This window comes from Merops nubicus, unplaced genomic scaffold (assembly GCF_000691845.1).
Source record: "Merops nubicus isolate BGI_N331 unplaced genomic scaffold, ASM69184v1 scaffold14748, whole genome shotgun sequence".
NCBI classification, from domain to species: domain Eukaryota; kingdom Metazoa; phylum Chordata; class Aves; order Coraciiformes; family Meropidae; genus Merops; species Merops nubicus.
Genome location: NW_008626460.1, coordinates 1 through 19767, shown reverse-complemented (window position 1 = coordinate 19767; position 19767 = coordinate 1). Strand labels below are relative to the sequence as shown.

General features: G+C 46.1%; 1 protein-coding gene across 2 annotated transcripts; it reads right to left on the bottom strand.

The window, feature by feature from the left end:
• Positions 1-19756, bottom strand: MAPKAPK5 (mitogen-activated protein kinase-activated protein kinase 5). Of its 2 annotated transcripts, none has more exons than XM_008946013.1 (14): positions 19721-19756; positions 14607-14680; positions 13244-13319; positions 12055-12152; positions 10458-10566; positions 7787-7876; positions 7103-7198; positions 5820-5900; positions 4923-5110; positions 2928-3048; positions 2167-2297; positions 1426-1541; positions 966-1070; positions 1-192 (listed from the first exon to the last, which is right to left on the bottom strand). In XM_008946013.1, the coding sequence occupies exons 1-14, from the start codon at positions 19754-19756 to the stop codon at positions 98-100; spliced, it is 1416 nt and encodes a 471-aa protein (XP_008944261.1). In that variant the 3' UTR covers positions 1-97. The 2 variants fall into 2 exon arrangements, with proteins under 2 accessions (XP_008944261.1, XP_008944260.1); XM_008946012.1 differs by having other exon boundaries at positions 3-192; positions 1420-1541.
• Positions 19757-19767: the final 11 nt, after the last annotated feature.

The following is a 19767-nucleotide window of genomic DNA, read 5'->3' as shown; positions in this document are numbered from 1 at the left end:
ATGAAATAATTATGATTTATTAATTTACATAAAAATACTTTTTACAGTTAAAGAATAAATCTTAAATGGTAAAAAAAATAAGATTAAGAAGCTCCAGCTATTGAGAGTCATGGGAGTTTGTCTGCTCTTCAATAACTTGTTTTACTATTTCTGCCAGTTTTAGTCGATCCACTTTATCTGTGAATCCTCTGCCTGAAAGGAAAAGAACAGGCAGTCAGCTGGTGCTGGGCACAAAGGGGGAAGCAGTTAGCTGGAGTTACACCCTGCCTGCACACAAAACAATGCTGCACACACAAACTCACCACAGTATCTGCAAAGGAACCAAACTGAGTTATGCCCTCTAGTTCCATTTTAAAAAATAAGCACCTCAGAACTTAAATTAAAACCAACCAACCGAAACACGATGAGGGAAGAGGAACAACTGAGCCCTTGTGAGCCTGGCTGATGTCCCTGCTCCCTTTCTATTCATCTGCTTCTGCTCCTGGGTGCTGATATCTCTGCCACCCACCCTGTTCTGTCAGGGAGCCACTCGAATGCTCCCAAGGCAGCTGGCCTAGTTTAATTCTGTTTCCCATCCAAACGGAGCAGCAGAGGTGCTGTGCTGACCAAGACAAGGGCAGCAGCCTCCAGCAGAAAGAGGGGTATAAACAGCTGGAAGGGGAATAAAGAACTGGAAGAAAACCAGCTCAAAACAGCCAAGAAGCAACAATCCATTTGTGCTGTCAGGTTCCTACGTGACTCTGTGTCTTTGCACACTCTGCCCTGAACCTCACAGAGAAATCTTAAAGCAGAACCTTCAACCTCATTTCTAGAACACCCCTACTGGCAGAAGAGCTGAAACAGTCTCTAAACCTAAATGAGTTTGGCACAAATTCAAGATATGTGGCTTATTTCCATAGAAGAAGGTCACTGCTGCCCCCTTCACGGGCATCAGCACCGTCCTCCCTGGAAGAGCTGTTCCTCACCATTCCAGCTGAAGCTCTGAAGAGTGTCTCTCAGCAACTTGCACTCTCGATTGTACTTCCACGCCTCCTGCATCACTTCATTCAGCTTCTCATCTTCATTCTCTCCTGTTCAGGAGAACAAAGATAAAGGGGTTTGTCATTCTGCCTCGCAGCAAGGTTCAGAGGCTCAGTCAGCAGTGCAGCCACTGCTCCTCCCCTCACACCAACTAGGAAGTGGGTCTGAAGGGAGACACTCCTGTCTGGAAGTTATTTTAACAGCTTGGCACGTCAGTGTTGACACTAATATTATGCATGCACCAAAATTACAGTCCACAGACAACACTTTCCTCTTGAGGCTGACTAGAACAACAGGAGTTCTGTTTATCCTTCCTGACCACTGACACTGATCTTGAGGCACAGGAAAAAGTCGAGTGTCTCGCGTGTTTAGGAATGGAACTTTCTGAAAAGCAGCAACCTTTACCAGCCTGTGGGAGAATGCACTGAGCAATCACATCTCTGAGCTTCTCCAGAGCCACGTTGGAATCGTTACTCCCATTCTCAGGGTCATGGATGTAAACCCCATCCTTTGGCTTAGTGCTGTGAAAGGACAAGGAGAAAGCAGTTACAAGCTGAGTGCAACCCAAGGCCGTTACTCGTTGCATAACTGCACTGGTCTGAGACACTCTTGCACTGTCTGGAAAGCTGGGGCTGGGACCTGGGCTCAGCATTCATTATAACATCCTCCTATACCATGAGACCACTTTAAATATGAAGAAAAAGAAATATTCCTTTACATTAATTCAAGTAAGGGTAACCCTAAACCACATGATCCTATTTTTCAGATAGGTAACTCAAAGAGGGAGAGATTACCTGACATTTCCAGTAAATACATGTCAGGATCAGAAAAAATATCTTGGAATTCTTTCTCCCAGTTTGCCTTCCCTTACTCAAGATGTGACCCATCTGTTCTGCTGCCTGTACACTACAGGAACACCATCCAACCTCCCTCTTGCCCTCACTGGCACATCTTGGGAGGACACACCCAATTGTGCAAGAATCACTTGACTCCAACTACCCACTTCAGCAGGCAGCATTTGTCAACCAAACCAGAAATTCAGGAGCATCATTACAACTGAATGAACCTGTAAGATGCTTGAAGTCACTCCCTGGGCACCAGAGCTGCCTACACTTTGGTTTCTCACAAAGAGCTTTAGAGAGTTACCCCAGCAACTTCCTTTTGCGCAGGATTGGGTTGTTGACAGAGTGAAGGGGTTTCAGACTGACTTTGAGGTCTTGGATTCTCATGTTTGCAAGCTGTTCTGCATGAGCCTGTTGGATCCCTGCAACCATTGCCTGGAATGAAAAAGAGTTGCACTTGATGTTTTAATTAGCTTCTTTGTGAATTAAGGAACAACACGTGGACAACGTTAGCCATGGGCAAAAAGCAAGAGGCAGCAAAATCCCATTTATTTCAGAGCTGCATACCAAAAATCAGGTTTGCATTATGCAAGGTATGATCAGAACTACAGTAACTGACTGTGGGACAATATATCCTGACCTCACAGGAGCTAACAGGACAAAGGATCACCTCTGCTTCTCATGTTCACAGGCTTAAGTGTGCTGACTGAACTCTCTTTGAGTGGAATTTAAAGGAAGCAAGAAGGGCTTTCTTTTATAGCTATAGTCAGGTATAAAACATTGAAAAAGGGGAAAAGACCTGCAGCAGAATCCTCAGGCACATTTAGTGCCATACTCTGTTCTCTGCTTGTCAGCACATGGGCTGCTCTTTACCACCAATCTTGGAGCATCTTCTCCAAGCCCAAATTTCAACTCTACTTTCCCACAAAGATCTCAAGCTCTCATTAAGTCAGAACAGGAGCTCTGTATCTGCATAACACCACAGGAAAGAGAACACTCAAACCACCCAAGAGCTATCCATCACTCCTGTGCAACACTCTTGATAAAATAAGGTGTTGTTCAGACCTTGTCCATCATCAGCTGGGCAGAGGGCAGGATGTTATCAAGTGCCTCAGTGGAGTTGAGCCAGGGATGGTCCAGGACACCTTCAATGGTCAGTCGTTCCTCAGGTTTGACCTTCAGCAGCCTGGGAGAGGAATCAATCAGTCCATAAAAAGGTCTTTGTGGATTTACAACGTGCTGCTCTGTCTGGGATCAGAGCACTTTGTAATCTCTAAGCATTAGAGGGGACAAAAAAGAAACTCCACCTAACAACTAAAACTCTAAGCTGACCCAAAAGCAGTCTGAGTTTCTACCAGCTTCACTGACCCTTGCTGTGAGGATATTTTAATGCTGTCACAGCTCACTCAGTGACATTCAGCATCTCAGTGTAAAAGAAAGGTGCTGAAAGCCATTTTAGTAACATCCACGTACTGCTGAACTCTCTATTCACACCCTCTCAGACAGGAAATCACCTTCCAGAGGACCTGGAAATGATGCAGACCAACACTCTCTGGAAATGCCCATCTAGAACCCATCCACCTAACAACATACCAAGGACCTTGGCTCTTCTCCCCTGCAAAAGCCTCAAGTAATGGACACTTGGGCAAGCCACAGCACCTCAAAAGAAGAAGGAACTTTATTCTGAGGTCTCTGACAACTCCATGGAATTACATTTTACCAGAATGAAATAATGGAAAGAGATTTGGCAGATAATTATCTATTATCCAGCACTCCAGCTCATAAAGCTTGAGGTCAGGAACCAGCTCCATAGGCTTGATAGGAAGCAGCTCCCTGAATGCCAAACAGGACCTCCAGAAGCAAGACTCAATATGAAGAGCAGTCTACATAAATAAAATGGAAACTTATCCAGAATTCTATAAAGTCTAAATGTATTCCTGCACCACAACCACCCATTCAGACTCACTGGCTGGAAATGACAGGCAGGAAAGGGAGTCCTGATAACATCAGGGAGAGAATTAAGTGAAGTGAACTGAATCCAAGTAACAACGTTCTGTGAGCTGAGTTTCATGGTCATTTTAAGAGACAATGAAACCTATTAACTGTGGAGCTTCTGAGTGAGAATTAAGAGTTGACCTTGGTCTATAATTTATTTGGTGAAAGGTTGTGGGCTCTCCTGCACTGCTGTAAACAGGTCACAGAACCCTCTCCAAACAATGTTAAGCTCTTGGGAGTTTTTACAGTATGTCAGAGGAGAGAGTGAGTTTAAAATTATTTAACAGATTGATTTTTTTCTACTTATGTGGCTTTTATCCTTCCAGTTCCTCTGGCAATGCAAATAAAGGCAGTAAGTCCCTCTTACATTTTAAGAAGTAAGTGAGGCCAAGACCTAATCAGTGCCACCTTTTTGCTTTCAAACAGAACCACAGGATCACAGTCTTTGAAACATTTACAGCTGAGATGTGCACTGCATGAAAAACAAGCTCCTTTAGCATTTAGAATAAAATATCAATGCACAACCTTATCTCATAGCCTGAAACCTTGTGCAAGATCTTAACCTCCCTTCCCGTGCCTCCCTCTTGGCTCCTTTCAGACTGTGTATTATGTGCACAGGGTTTCAAGGGATGGATCTACCAGATCCTAAATGCTCCTTGATTTTAAACAGGAGTTTAAATGTTACCAGAGGAGCTACATGCCTAGAGAGCACCTGCAAAGGGGCAGCCAGTGGCCTACACTGTTCTGAAGCAAGGCAGTGAACCCATTCCCCTTGAAGACTAAATGCACAATGCACTTTAGCCACTTCAGAGGCAGGAGACAACAAAAATTCAACACAACAATTGGGGATAAAAAAAAAAAAGAGAGAGGGAAAGAAAAAAAAACATTTACCAGACTTGATTTGTGCTGAATACAACAGGAGATTTTTCAGCTGTACATGCTGCAGACAGCTCCCCCCGCCTCTGGGGCAACAAACCCTTTGGGATAATGTACTTTCCAGTGGTTTCCCCAATTTCTTCCCCCAATCAAAGAGCCACACAACCTTTTCCTCCAAGGACTACTCACTTTCGCACGATGTCTTTTGCCATTTCTGAGATCTGGCTCCACTCCTCCTCGGGGAACTCAAAACTTCCCGTCATGATCTTCTTCCTCATGTCCTTCGGGATGGTCCGACTGTGGTGTTTGGAGTAGAAGGGAGGGTAGCCACACAGCATCACGTAAATTATCACCCCCAGGGACCACAGGTCACAGCTCTGGAAGCAGGAAGAAGGCAGAGCACCTTTTAGCACATCATTTCTAAACAGACAACTACCTGCACAGATCATCATCTTCTTGCTGGTGTAATGAATGGAACCTGGGGGGAATCCCACTGTGTACCTGCTCACTCCCTGTGGAGAAGCCAAAGGAACCAAACTTTTGAGTGGAGTAGAAGGGAGGGTAGCCACACAGCATCACGTAAATAATCACCCCCAGGGACCACAGGTCACAGCTCTGGAAGCAGGAAGAAGGCAGAGCACCTTTTAGCACATCATTTCTAAACAACTACCTGCACAGATCATCATCATCATCATCTTCTTGGTGGTGTAATGAATGGAACCTGGGGGGGATCCCACTGTATATCTGCTCACTCCCTGTGGAGAAGGCCAAGGAACCACACTTTTGAGAAATACACCCCTAAAGGTACTACTTCCTTAGAGCTGGAAGCACACGTGCACACAGAACTGCAAGCAAGATATCATTTCCCTGTTTCCTGTGGATCCTTTCTACTCAGTGTGAGTTATTTGGCTAGTTAGATGTATTCCTGTCACAGAGATCAGATCAACTTTATTGCTCCTGGCCCTAAGTGTGTCATTTCAAGGCAATAAACTTTATTGCCTCAGGTGATAAACTGTCTATAGACAGCAGATACGTCAGGGGGTGGGAAGATGCTGCTGTAAAGACAGTGACTGTTTCATGGCTTACCTTGTTGTAAGTGTAAGGTGTTGGAGAGGTTGGGATAATACCAGATTTCTCTTTCTGATGTCGTCTTTGTGCCTCCAATACCTGTTTGCCATGGCAGGAAAAAGAAAATAGAAAAAATAATGCAAAACACATCTCACCTCCAGGCACCACAGTGATGCCTATGCCATAGGGCAGCTGCTGGACTTAGTCCAGGTCATCCTCTGCCAAACTCAAACTGTTCTTCCTAAGAAAGATTGGAACTTTCTACATGGGGAGAATTTCAGCTAAAATTTATTGCTGCTTTGGATGAAACCCCTAGTTTTGCATGAACTAAAGCTATTGCTCACACTTCTCTTGTTCAAAACCTCTAAGACCTCTATGCTTTGGAACTAGAGCCTAAAGTGTATTTGAGGGTAACCCCAGCTCCCAAGATGTCCCTTTTTGCCTCTCCCATGAACAAATCACATCCCATTTACCCCTTGCTGACCAAAACTGTGCTTCTGGGTTTCTACAAAATTCTCAGTTCAAATAAGCTCAGGAGAAGCTTTTCATGACTCTGGCAGTTCACTGGTTTTATAAACCCTGTCTGTAGTGCCCGTGGCCCTTCACCAGCAGGCTCCAGTGGAGGAGGCATTTTCAGGGCACTCAGCTGTGGCCTCATGACCCAATCTCTGCAGTTGCTCTCCCTAGTCATTAAAGGCTGCTGACATGCCCAGGACTGCAATTAAATATCTATCAGCAGTTTTCTTTTTCATTTCCTTCAGGACTCTGACACAAAGCACAAAGGAGAATGGGGAGAGCAGCACTACAAAAACCAGCCTGTCTGTAATTATAGACAATGTCTTACTGCATCCCAACAAGGGGGCCAAGCCAGGGTGAAAAGGTCACCCTCTGGCACTGCCCTCTTTTTGAGCAATGGCCTTTACAGAACCTTTTTTTGTTTCAGCATAGTCCTTTCTAATGTAATCTTGAATGAGCCTGAGCTAGCAGAAGAATTGTGAAGCAAGGACTTTTTCAAACCAACTGCTTTAAAGGCCAATTGTCAAAATCCTGGAGCAGTCTCACCTAGGCAAGTCAGGAGGCATCAGTCAGCACTAAGAACACAGTCTGGGAAACGTGCCTCAAGATCTCCTGCTGTAATCAACAGATCACTGTGGCACCCCATTTGAAAGGTGGACACTACACAATGACTCAAGATTCCTGCACCCAGAAGCCCTTAAAAAGACAAAGGCTTTTAAAATGATGTGGTTGTGGAGGCACAGGCAATAAAGGTCATGATTCCCCTTCAGCTAAGCTTTTGTTACCTGAGGTGCCACGTAATACGGAGTGAACTGTGGTGTCATCAAGTCCCCTTGGTCTACTTTGGCAAATCCAAAGTCACACAATTTAACAGGTGCATCCTAAAAGAAGAAGAGGCTTCGTTACAAAATCTCCTTGTACCAGCTCTTCTAACACATTTCTCACCTTGTCCTCATCTCACCTTTGCCACACCTACGCCTCTTTTGTGTCTACACCCTTGTCATTCCACAGAGCAGCTAAAAGCTGATCTCTGAAACAACCATTTTTGTTTTCCTGGGTGCTCTGCATCAAAAGCAGTCTCCCTTTCAGATTTGGAAAGCACAAAGCACACTGCAGAGGGGTCACTGCATATGCAGGGTGGTTTAGTGTGGGAGAAGAAACAGGGAAGTGCTTGGATACATCAAAGCACCAATAATGCATGTTAGAACATCCTGAGGACACCTTGGGAGGAAATGCAGCAGAGTACATTTTCTCCTCAGCAAGAGTCTACACTGAGGTGGAGAACCTGACCCCTGTTCAACAGCAGCAGCATGGACAGCCTGTACTCCAAGCAGATCAGAATATGAAAAGCACAAAACCAAACAAAGTCATTCATGTCACCAAAACATTGCATTAATGCCATTTTACCACCATTCAGCCATTTTATAGAATTCAGCAGTAAACACAGAATAAATGAGTCTTCATCTTACCAGAGAGTTATCCTTGAAGAGGAGATTCTCAGGCTTGAGGTCTCTATGTGCAATGTTTAGTGAGTGGCAATGCTGCAAAGCCAAAGCTATCTGAAAAAGGGCACAATAAATCAACTACAATCACAGAACTCCTCCTTTACCCTGGGCAGTTCTTTTAGCTTTAAAAAGGACATGGCCAACACAGCTTCAACCCCAAACATCTTCCCTCCCCCCACCCCCCGAGGCCAATTCTGAGCCAGGACAAGGCTGGCCATACTGCACAATACTGCAGCAAAGCAGCAGTAGGGAAATGAACCCCCCTGAGCTATTCAGTTTGCATTTCACTCAAAGCAAGCAGAAAATAAAAACTTAAGTCATCCTGGGCTTCCCAACAACCTTAGTTTGACTGACTGAGGGCACTATTAGCCCCCCAGAAGTGAGGCACGTTGTGACAGTGTCCTTTGATGTGCTCTGCTAGGCCCACAAGGGCACTACAACCCTCTCCAGCAGTTACATTCTGTTTAACAGTCAGCAGCAAGTTCTTGCTTTAATAATTCAGTGACTATTTTATTGCATTACCAGTCAACATTCAGGCATTTTTGTTCTATAATTCTTGATGGTGCCACCTGCAATTTACTCATGTCATGGAAGAAACATGTTACTTGGTTCTTTCAAAGGCAGCTTCTCACACTGCTGTGGTTTAGAAACCTGTAACCCAGTCAGGAAAGCTCAACAGACTGGACATTTGAAAGTGTAATTCATTTAAAGAAAACCAAAGCATAAACACTTGAACAGCATTACTGAAACAAAACTAAGGCCTGATTGGAAAGCATTCCTGTTGGCTTCTACAGGATCCTACCCAAACACAGGACCCTGGGTGAAGCACTGAGTCCTTAGAAGACTGCAAATTACTGTGATGAGAGAACTTCAGTGTTAACTTAGCTCAGAAACAAATAAAACACGTTCCCAGAGAAAATGAGATAGCCTTGTGACAAGATTTTACTGGGTACAAGGAACTAAGTAAGACCTGTAGTTCAAGACAATGGTGAAGAACCACTAAATGAGAGAGTAAGACTTCAACATCACTTTTAACTTCATTTGTATAAGCATTAAAGCAAAGATTTACTTGGGACATGAATAACCCAAGTGTACACATAGTCAGATTTCAATTCAAAGTCTTGTCTTCTGTTTTAAAAGATTTTCCCAGTGTATTAATCCTGGAGACTGCCTTGGATTGTCAAAAATCAAACAGCCCAGAGGACACCAAAACAAACTGTCAAGAATAATTCTGTAATTCCACCTAATTTCTTTGTTGGATGGAACCCAAAAGGTACAGCACATTCAGCATTTCATCAGAAACAAGTCCAAGCACAAGACAGAAAAGTTGAAATGATCTGGCTTTTTTTTTTCCCTCAGTACCAAACATTCTCTCCCCAGCTTAGGGGGAAGCAAGTGATGGGGACATAGATATATTCATAAACAGCCCTGTCAATTTACAACAAATGCTGTAATATCTTGTCTCATATTTTCTTTCCTTCATGCACTGCAGGGATCACTGGTATGGGGGCAGGACATCTACAGATTCATATCTCACCAACAGCTCGTGTTTATTTTCCTTGGAATGCCAATATAACCTCTGCAAGAAGCACACGATGGCAACTCCAGCCCTCAGCTTCATGCCATGGTGCCAATTCCCACACAGAAGAAGTGGGAATTCCACCCAGCTGTTTGGGCAGCAAGATCCTTCTGCCTCCTGGTTCCTTACAGCCACAGTCTGCTGTGGTGCCCCAGCATTCAGCCACACCACGTTGCCTGCAGCCCTCCCACCAATCCAAGCTCTCTGACTGGGCACCACAGGTCACCCCAAAGCTCAGAAGTGGAAAGGAACAAGCTGAGCCCAGAACTGAGAGGAGCTGACACTGGGGATCCCCACATTGAATCCCACAGAGGCCCTTCTGCTCCATCATCCTGCCTACTCTAGCAGGATCACAGCCAGTCACACCAAGCACTGCTGAGCAACAGAGAGCCTGATGGACACCAAAACCTCTAGGAATAAATACCATGGAAGCTACAAAACACAACATCTGACAGTCATTTGCATAGAGAAATAGAAGGAAACATGACATCAGGACAAGCAGCACAGGAAACCTGCACCACATGGTACATTCCTCTTGTTACCCTCCCCACAGGCAGGGCTTCCATAACACCAAACACAGAACCCAGCTGGAAAACCCTTTGCCCAGGACACATGTCTGCTATCATCTGCTACCCCACCAGGTCTGTGTCCTGGCTGAGAGTGATTCTCAGGCTGGAGCCACGTGGGGTCTCGTGAGAGCCCGTGGACTGCTGGAGGTAACTCTCCCAGAACAGTGTGAGGGGTACAGCAGCAAGGTCGTGCAAGAAGAGCCCTCTTTGGTGAGATGTTCTGCAGACCAGGTTAGGAAAACCACTGCTAAGGACAGCAGAGACACCAGGGTGCCAACCCAAAAGAACTAGCCCACACCTTTGAATTCTTCCCTTCTATCGAAACTTTGGCATTGTCAGGTTATAACAAAGCAGGCAATGATCATCGGATCAGAACTGAGGATTATTTTAGCTTCCTTTTTCCCCACCCCCTCCCCCCCCTCGAGGAATTGTTAAATACTTGAGCCATTATCATTCATGGATTTGTTTAGACATGGGGTTAACTTGCCTGCTTTGTTACTTGGCTTGCTTGCTTCTCAGTAAAGTGCCGGTGCTGGCTGATTCTGTGAAATAGCTCTCCCCCTTCCATCATCTCCATTACAATAAGGAGCCGAGCCCTGTTTAAAAGCATTTCATTTTGTTACATGAAAAAGAATCAAAAAATAACAGAATTGCTAAGCTAATAATGCATACTTCATATCTACTGATGCAGGCCCAGAGAGAGACACACACTTGCTTCTCCTGCAGTCGTTACAGCTCATTTGGTGCCATGATTTTTGCCCTTAAACATAGAAGCTGCAGGATTTTCTGGCTCCCAGCACAATCTGGTTCAGTGATTGTCAGCCAGGAACCTACAGTTTGCTCTTCATGTTGGGCTCCCACATCCAGCTGGAACCAACACCACGGACATGTCTACATGGATGCATTCAGATTCATGCCAGCTCCACCCACGCTCTCCACCAGCAAGCCAGTTTGGACCTGGAAGCCATTCAGACACATCAATGTAGAACTCTGCCCTCAAAAGGATCATACAGCAGGTAGAGTCTTGCATTGAACAGGCTCGACAGCTTCCAGGCTGGAGCTGGCCCAGGGCACAGCGTGTGCCAGGCTGTGCCCATCCCTGCAGACACGCCGCCCTGCCTCGCTCCTGAAGATGGTCACAGCAACCCAGAAGCAGAAGGTTGAGGGTTTATCTTTAATGCTTTCAAGTCTGGATACCCTGCAGTACCTCATGGTTTTAATTGACAGCTTCATGGCTGTAATTATGAAGGACAATGAATAGGAAGTGTGGAGCTCAGGACTGCTAGATCCTCAAGGAAGCAGCTTCTAGTTCTTCTCACCACACAGCAAAATCAGATACATCAGAGACTAAGAGAGGTCTCCCCTCTTTAATTCTCCCACCTCTGATTTTCTTTTCTCAACTAGTGTCCAATTAGAAGGTTTTTATCCCAAGAAGTATTAATGTATGAAAAATAGTAAGTCTGCTTCATGCTTTGCTGTGTTCATTTCAAGCAGGACAATGTATTAAGAGTTTACAGGGCAGAACCTAGTATTTATAGAAACAATTCCTTCTTCCTTTTTGCTTCAGTGAAGACTGGCACTTTGAGTTTCCCAGCAGCTCACAGGCATTACCATCACGTCCAAGGACCCCACTTAGGATTCTAGGCAGCAACAAAAGTCACAGCTCCAATCTTGCTTTAACAGTGCTTTGAAAGCAGGAGGAGGCTCAAAGGTTACAATTCAATTCAAGCCACTAAAGCAGTATTAAAGCAGGACAGAAGCTAGAAGCTAATATACTCTCTTGGACAATGCAGCTATCACCACCTGAATCCATGAAAAACCTCAGGAATTAAGATGTATTCAAGACCAGTAGCAAAGGATGGAAATCCATTTAAATATACAAAGGTCTGGGTATTGACAGGGGAAAAAGCAAGCACTGCTTAGTCTGGAGGATACACACAATCTCTGGAACCCTCTATTAAACATTGATTTTAGTCACACTGTGATTAAAGACCAAAAATAAAACCAAAAAGGCAAACTCCACTATACCTTGGCCTAAACATGGAAAGCAAGCTGTGGGCATGAATCACCCTATGTAATCTTACCTTGGGCTGGATTCATGTGGGAACTGCACACTGTTAGCATAAACTTCAATAATTTGAACAATATTTGGATGTGTTGCACACATCATGTGCAGACGTACCTTGAAGAGAAGGGAAGAAACGTTACTGTACACAGCAACACACACTCGACCCCTTCTGCTCCTCCCTCTGCCCCCAAAACCATGGCACACGTGAGCCTGGGTGCTGCCAGTTGTGCTCAGCACCAGTAACCTCCAGTTCCAACATTATTGAGACAACAAGAAGCACTGAGAAGCATTTTTATGAGTGACCAACAGCCACCACACAGCGAGACAAAAAGAGGACACATTGCAGCCATGGAACCAAACCCAACAGTGTGCCAGGAAACACCCAATCTTTGGAGTCCTTTGTCTTTTTAAATAAATTTAAAGCTAAAACTAGCTTTAAAGTAGCAATAGAGAGACCATTGAAACCAAAAGTTCATTAATAAAACCTGAAATTCCATCATCTAGCTGCTTCTATGACCCACTGACCTGGCACTCCCAGCATGTGAAATGTCATCTCCTCTTCCAACTTTCTGAAACAGGGACCTAAGGAGTTTTCCCCAGTTGAAAGCTACCTGGCCTGCTAAACCCAGCTTGATGCTTTTTGTCAACAGGTTATTTTCCCCTGGGGATTTTAAATGAGAATTTTCTCAGGAACAAGATATGGAAGTTGCCTAAACCTTGAGGACAATGAACAGGAACAGCTGCCCATCATTTTTGGCAGGCTGAGTTTGGCACCTTGGCATGCTCTTGCCAGCCACAGCAAGTCACAAACATTCTCAGTGAGCTTATTTAGCTTCTCATACCCAGATCAACCCCTGCCACTCAAGAGTACAACCTGAAGCACTCCTGCCAATTCTTAGAGCAGTGACATCCAAGAGTGAGATGCACAGAACTAAAATTCATCCTAAACTCTCCTTATTACACCACATGGGACGTAGGGAGAAACACCAGCTCTAAAATGCAGCTCTAGACATTACACCTGCACATACACAGACCCTCTGCACCTCATCCTACAGGAACTGGGCACAGCAAGGGCAAACATGAGGAATCCTGCACAGCAAGGGTGTTATTTTGTTTGTTTTTTATATTAACCCACTGCAACAACTGACCCAAAGTGTGAGATTTTGTGGCGTGTCACAAGGCAGAGAGTATAAAGAGAACTATACCTCATTTCTAGCTTTTGGACGATCAAGAAGAATTTTCAGTGCAAAACGTTCTTGAGAGGATTTTTTCACGCAGACTCTGGTATTACAGCAATAAAATTATTCAGTCAGCAAGAATGTTAAAGAGACACTTCAAGCAATTGATCTGTCGCTACGAGCTTGCTCTCCACGTGGGAGTTAACAGGAATTCCTGCTCTCAGGAAGATACAGGGCACCTGCAACCACGGCCCAGCTTGAAAGCCTCCATTTTCAGCCTTCCACAGCAATCAAATACGTGACATAAAAACACCTCACAGGAAGTTACACCCCCAGCAATGCAGACAAAGTGTTTCAGAGCAACGGGGAACTGCTGACAAGCAGAACGCTCTCTATACATTCAGCCTGAAGAGATGCTTTTGATGAAAAAAAAACCCAGCCACACAGTGGCAGCCTGAATATCTCCCATGAAGGGTGCAGTCTGCAATAAATAAAGTGTTTCTGAATGGAAATCCCTCTCTGGGCCAGGCCACCAACCGTGCCACACACGTTTTTTTTTCCCCTCTTTCCCCCATTTAACATTAACAATCGAGCTGTGTCAGAGGGAAGGTCCCACCTATTAACAGGCAGCTAAAAGAATAAAGAACAAAGGGATATTTTCATAAAGATCAGAGGTGACACAGCAGCACAAAATTGTCAAGGAGGAACCAATTGCCTGGAGAGGAGGATAAATGGTGGCAAAAGATGGCCCTGTTGAGCACCCACTAATAGGGGTGCAGACGTTTGTGCCCCAGCCCTTGTACACAAACTCCTGCCCCCAAAAAGGAGACTGCTTGCTGAAAAGGGAACCTATGTTTTGCTTTCCAGAAAGCATCCAGTTCCTGCAGGGGTTGGAGACTCCTGAAGGGCGAGTCTGGTTTGAGATGCAGAGCTCACAGCACTGTCTGCTTTGGCCTCACATGATGAGCTGAAAAAATAGCTGGTAAAAATAGCTAACGGGCACGCAGAGCTGGAGCCCCAAGTGATGATACCACCAATGGGAGCAGTGACCTTTGCACCACACTGGCACTGGCATCAAAAGGCCAAAGGGGTTTGAGGAGAATTTTCTGCCACCTCTGTTTCACAACCGACTCCTGTTGCTGCTTTTCTCCAGGAAAACAGGAGTGGGACAGGACCAGGCAGAGAATGAGGAGTTTTTACTTCCAACACACCCCACAAAGCCTCTCTCCCTTGCACATCAGCTACGACCCAAGTGGAGTAGAGACACTTCTTTATGTCTTCCCCACATCACAGGGCTCTGCTGCCAGCACACCTCAAACACATCCTCACTGCTCCACAGCCAAGGGAACGGGCCGAGGTTACACACAGATCCTCAGGTGTAGAGTCTTACCTAACAGGACCACTGATCCCAGCTCCCAGCTTCTGAGTCCAGTTAATGTTGTACTCCTCTAAAATGGAGGTTTCCTATTCAAGAAGGAGCAGGGGGAGGGGAAAGAGAGTAAAACAAACACGTAAATAAAAATTTACTACATCCCTTCTGAAAAAAAAAACCAGCTCAGCAGACCTGATTTGCAAGATAGCTGAGCAGAGAAAAAGCTCTGGAGTTCTGCTTCACCTAGGAAAATGAAACATCAATCCAAAGGCTCACATAATAACACACAGCAGCTGAAAATTATGTCTGTGCAGCTGAGGCTGCTCACCCTGGTACTTTGAAACAGGATAATGGGATCTTGTGCCTTTAATACAGAAAGTGTATCAAGGGTACTTTTCCCCCCTGACTCTTAAATCCAGCTTCCTAACTATAAACATCAATCACAATGAACACAAAGGCCCAATTTCAGCATTATTCTGTATATTTTTGGTCACGTGGTAGGACAGAAAATGATCTTTCTGCTTTCTTAGGGTTTGCAAACCTTTGGAATCATGACACTGTAAATTAAACCCTGCGTGACTAGTTTTAGCTTGTCTGATAATGAAGCAGGCTCATTTTATAATCCTTTTGTCCAAATCCCTCTGAACAGGGTTTGGGTTTGTTATGACACAGCTCGGGTGTTATCATGCTTAAACATGTCACAAGGCAGGGTGCAAAGGTAGCTGCAGCACGGGGTGCTTTGACAGCCACTGCTGCCACGAGCTGCTTCAGGCTCTGACCCACAGCAGAGCGGGGCTGGAGGCTGAAACACACCCCCTGAGGGAGGCACACACAGGATTCACCTTGCTGCTTTCCCCAGCCTCTCTTCCAGTGCTGAGGAAGAGCTTTCAGAAAGCCACATTTTCTGATAAACTGCAACATAAAGTGGTTCTGACAAATGCTACAGGCTTGGAAAAGGCCTGGCAGAAAAGGCCCTGGGGGTGTTGGTGGGCAGCCAGATGGACATGGGCCAGTGTGTGCCCAGGTGGACAAGAAGGTCACCAGCATCCTGGCCTGGATCAGAAATGGTGTGAGCAGCAGGAGGAGGGAAGTGATTGTGCCCCTGGACCGGGCACTGGGGAGGCCACAGGTTGAGTACTGGGGTCAGTTTTGGGCACCACAGGGTACAAAAGACCTTGAGGGGCTGGAGCAGGTCCAGAGAAGGTCAACAAAGCTGAGGAGGGGTCTGGGGAACATGATTGTGAGGAGCAGCTGAGGGACCTGGGGGTGTTTAGTCTGGAGAAGAGGAGGCTCACAGGAGACATTATTGCTCTCTACAACTCCCTGAGAGGAGGCTGGAGGGAGGTGAGTGTTGGTCTCTTCTCCCAAGTAACCAGGGATAGGACGAGAGGCAATGGGCTGAAGTTGCACCAGGGGAGGTTTTGACTGGATATTAGGCAGAATTTCTTTCCTGACAGTGGTGAGGAGTGGCCCAGGCTGCACAGGGAGATGCTGGAGTCACCAGGAAGGGTTCAAAAAATGTGTAGACATGGCACTTTGGGACATGGTTTAGTGGTCACGGTGCTGTTGGGTTGATAGTTTGACTGGAGAGTCATTAAGGTTGGAAAAGACCAAATGATTCTCAAAGGAGCTGGTAACAAGAGCTAGCACTGGAAAGGCTGAAGCAAGCAGATAAAATATTTCCTAACTGCACTGAAAATAAACAGAATAGTCTGCTGCCTGCAGAGCAGCTTTATTCTGATCAGCCCTGCCCCTTCTGTTAGCCTCCTGCCAAAACTGCAGCATTTCAGGCTTCACTCGTGCTACAAATGATGAGAAAACTGAGAACACTCGTGCTCCCCAGGAAGGTGTTGAAAAATGACAGTTCCTAACCTGGGATGCCAGTCGTGGAGGAACACTGCTGCCAGGCTGGAGCCAGACCCCAGCCCACACAGCTTCACACCCAGCAAGAGAGGAAAGTTGATGTTGAGGGCATGATGTGAAAGGATCAGAGAGTGCAAGAGACAGACACGAAAGGAAAAATTGCCTTTTAACACAGTCTGGAGTGGGTGCTGCATAAATCACAAACGAGTAAAGTGAAAGAGTTAAAGGTAACTGGAGGTTTTATGCAGGGTTTTAAAAGGAAGGAGAAGAAGAGCACAGTGGATCACACACAGTTTGTTGGTAGATGCACGAAGAAACTTTCCTGTCAGTTCAACTAGCAGAAATTCCAGTTGGGAGCAGCAGGTTGGGGAAGGTGATTTAATCCTGATGGTCAGATGCAGAGAACTGAAGGCATCACAGGCAGAATGAACCCACAGCTCGGGAAGAGCACTAACGAGCAAGGAAAGGGTTTCTCTGAACTGGGCAGAACCCCTTGGGCAGGCTTTCCAAGACCACCCTTAGTGTTTAAGTTGTGAAGTCAAACCCCCAAAACAGAGACTCCAATGCCAAAGCAGTCTGGAGCAGCAGCCTGATCGAGTGATAACGACTCTTTGTTTACAGCCCTTTGAAGTCTGCTGCTCCTTTCCAAAACCACAGAAGGGCCTGCCTGCCCCAAAAACGTCCCTCCTTCAGCCGCACAGGTTGGGCTAAAAGGAGACACCGTCTCCATCTACAAGCCCAGTCTTGACTCAAGTTTCTCCTTCCTTGTGCTGCTCTGGCGATGGCAGAGACCGTTTGCTTCATTTCAGCTGAAGAAGTGGAACAGAGCAGCTGGATAGGACTTGGAAAGTCTGATCTGTGAATCAAAGTGAGAATCTGATAGTTCCCAACTCCTGAAGGACGAGTTCAGCAACTACAAATAAGTCCATTTTTAATAAAAAGTTAATTTCCTCTTTCATATTCTGCATATTCAAACTGTTTTTAAAAAAAAAAGCCAATGTTTTTGTTTGCTGCATTTTTATTTGGATTCCAGTCTAAATTCTAAAGCAGCTTTGGAATGAAGAAGTAAAAATGAATAATCTTGTGATCAAGAAACACTATTCAGCATTTCCTAACAAAGTGAAATACAGCATTTGAGAAGTCCTATGTCCACCAACATACAGAACTGCTCACATCTCATTCAGAAGGAGAAACTCCACATCTAGGACCAGGCTGTGAATCTGCAAATCCACAAATTCACAACATTCAACCAGAGCTGAACTCGTAGAGGGGCTGACGGGTCAGCTGGAACTAATCTGCTGTGGCTGGGAACAGAGGAGGCAGGAGGGTGCTGGAGAGAGAGCTTCCAAAAAAAATCTGCAGTGGTGCAGTTTCTTACAGCCACTCTGTCCACTCCCAGTGTTAAAAGAACTCTGATCAGCCCTTCAATTAATTTCCAGGAATAAATGAACTTGAAATGTACACGACTGCAGAACAGTTTCACACAAGGCTGAAGTGTCCAGCTCTCTTCAGCAGCACGATTCCCTCTGGGTGAGCTCAGGGGACCTAAAACAACAGCCTGAGCATCCTCCCGTGCAGAGTCAGCAGTCTGGGAGGCTAACAGCCTGGAGAGCAGCACTCAGATTCCCCTCAGCTTCAACTCCAACAAGCTGCTTTCAGCCAGAGTCAGCCACCCATTGGGATTGTGCAGGGCAGAGCTCGGGCACTTCTCAGTTTCAACTGAATATCAACAGGAAAAGGTTTGAAATAAGGGACTTTTAAGGATATTGCATATTCACCACAGCCAAATGTGCTGCTGGGACAAAGTCCACCTATTCTACAACCAAAACAGCAACGAGTGTAACTCCACCTCCACTGCTCCAACACACAGCCTGTCCTCCTCTGGCTGGTTTGCCCCCAGAGCAATCACTACCCTCAATCACAGCCCTTAACCCTGCAGATGCAGGTGAAAACAAATCAAACTCAAACAATAACCGAGTATGTCAGAAGCAGAGGAATCAGCAGAAGACATAATAGGAATAAATTATGGTTTAGATTCAGCCAATGCAAATAACCCAAAAGCTTTGCCCCGAATCTGTTCTCAGTCACAAGCCCTCTGACCCTAGAGGGGCAGGGGGTAGACACAGGAGTGGCCCTGCACTCACACAACTGCTTTAGCTTGTTTGGTTTTAAGCCCTAAGATCTTCACCTTCACATAAAAGACCAAAGGACTACTGGCAAACCCTTTGTTCTGAAAGCCTTCTGGACAGCTGCTTCACCTGTGCCGTGCCCAGACTGGCAATGAAGCAGGAGGAGACAGCCCTCAGCTGTGACACCTCATCTCGCAGTTCAAGCACAGCCTGGGCTGTCTGAACACGGTGCTCAGACTCCCTGCTACTCTGGGCTTTTTTTTTTCAGTTCAAAAAACTCACATATTTTAAAGCAGTCCAGATTTTAACAGCACCAGACTGCGCTGCTACTTCTCTTGAGTTGATTTTTGTCCCCAGTGACCCTTGTGGAGACAAACCCAACAGCAGGGCTAAGGAAAGGTGGCAAATCCCAAAATCCAGGGTCTTTTTACCTATATCCTTCAGGAATTCATTCACCTTATTAAAGCAAACGTTTATGAAGGCACCCAGAACCTGTGCCAGAGAAAGCTCAGCACGTGGTAAAGAGCCTGCAGAGAGTCTTTAAAACATTCTTTTATGGTTACATTATCCCAAAAGGGTTTCCCCAAATTCCTCAGGGAATCCACTCAGCCAGATCAGGGGAGGATTCACCAGGCAGCACTAAGCTCACACACCAATTCTGGCTGTAAAAAAAGAAACCCTGAATCTGTTTCACTCCTCTACCACCACTCGACACACAAACATCCCACACGCCAGATTTGTTTTCCTCACAGCATCCGAAGAGGAACGTGGGGACAGAGAGAGGAGACAGCGCTGCCTCTGCAGCAGGGGCAGCTGCAAGGCCGAGACCCTGCCTGCCCCGGACAGCTCCAGCTCTGCTCCCTGCAGCCTCGCTGTCCCAACACGGATCCCCCAAAGCCGGATCCCGCTGAATCCGCGGCTCGTATGTCCCTGTCCAGGGCTCCCCATCGGAGTACTGCGGGTGACAGCCCGAGGGCAGCCGGGCCCCGGTGGAAGGGCGGCGAGGAGCAGAGCCGCAGAGGGAAGGGAACGGGCATGGGCCCCAGGGCTCTGCCCGGGCTGCTTAGCAGCCCTCGCAGGACAGGGGACGAGCGGGAACGGGCGGCGGGGAGATCCCGAGCGCCGCTGCCTCCTGCCTACCTTGATCATCTTGTCCGTGTCGCGATCCTCCGACATCCTCCCGCGGG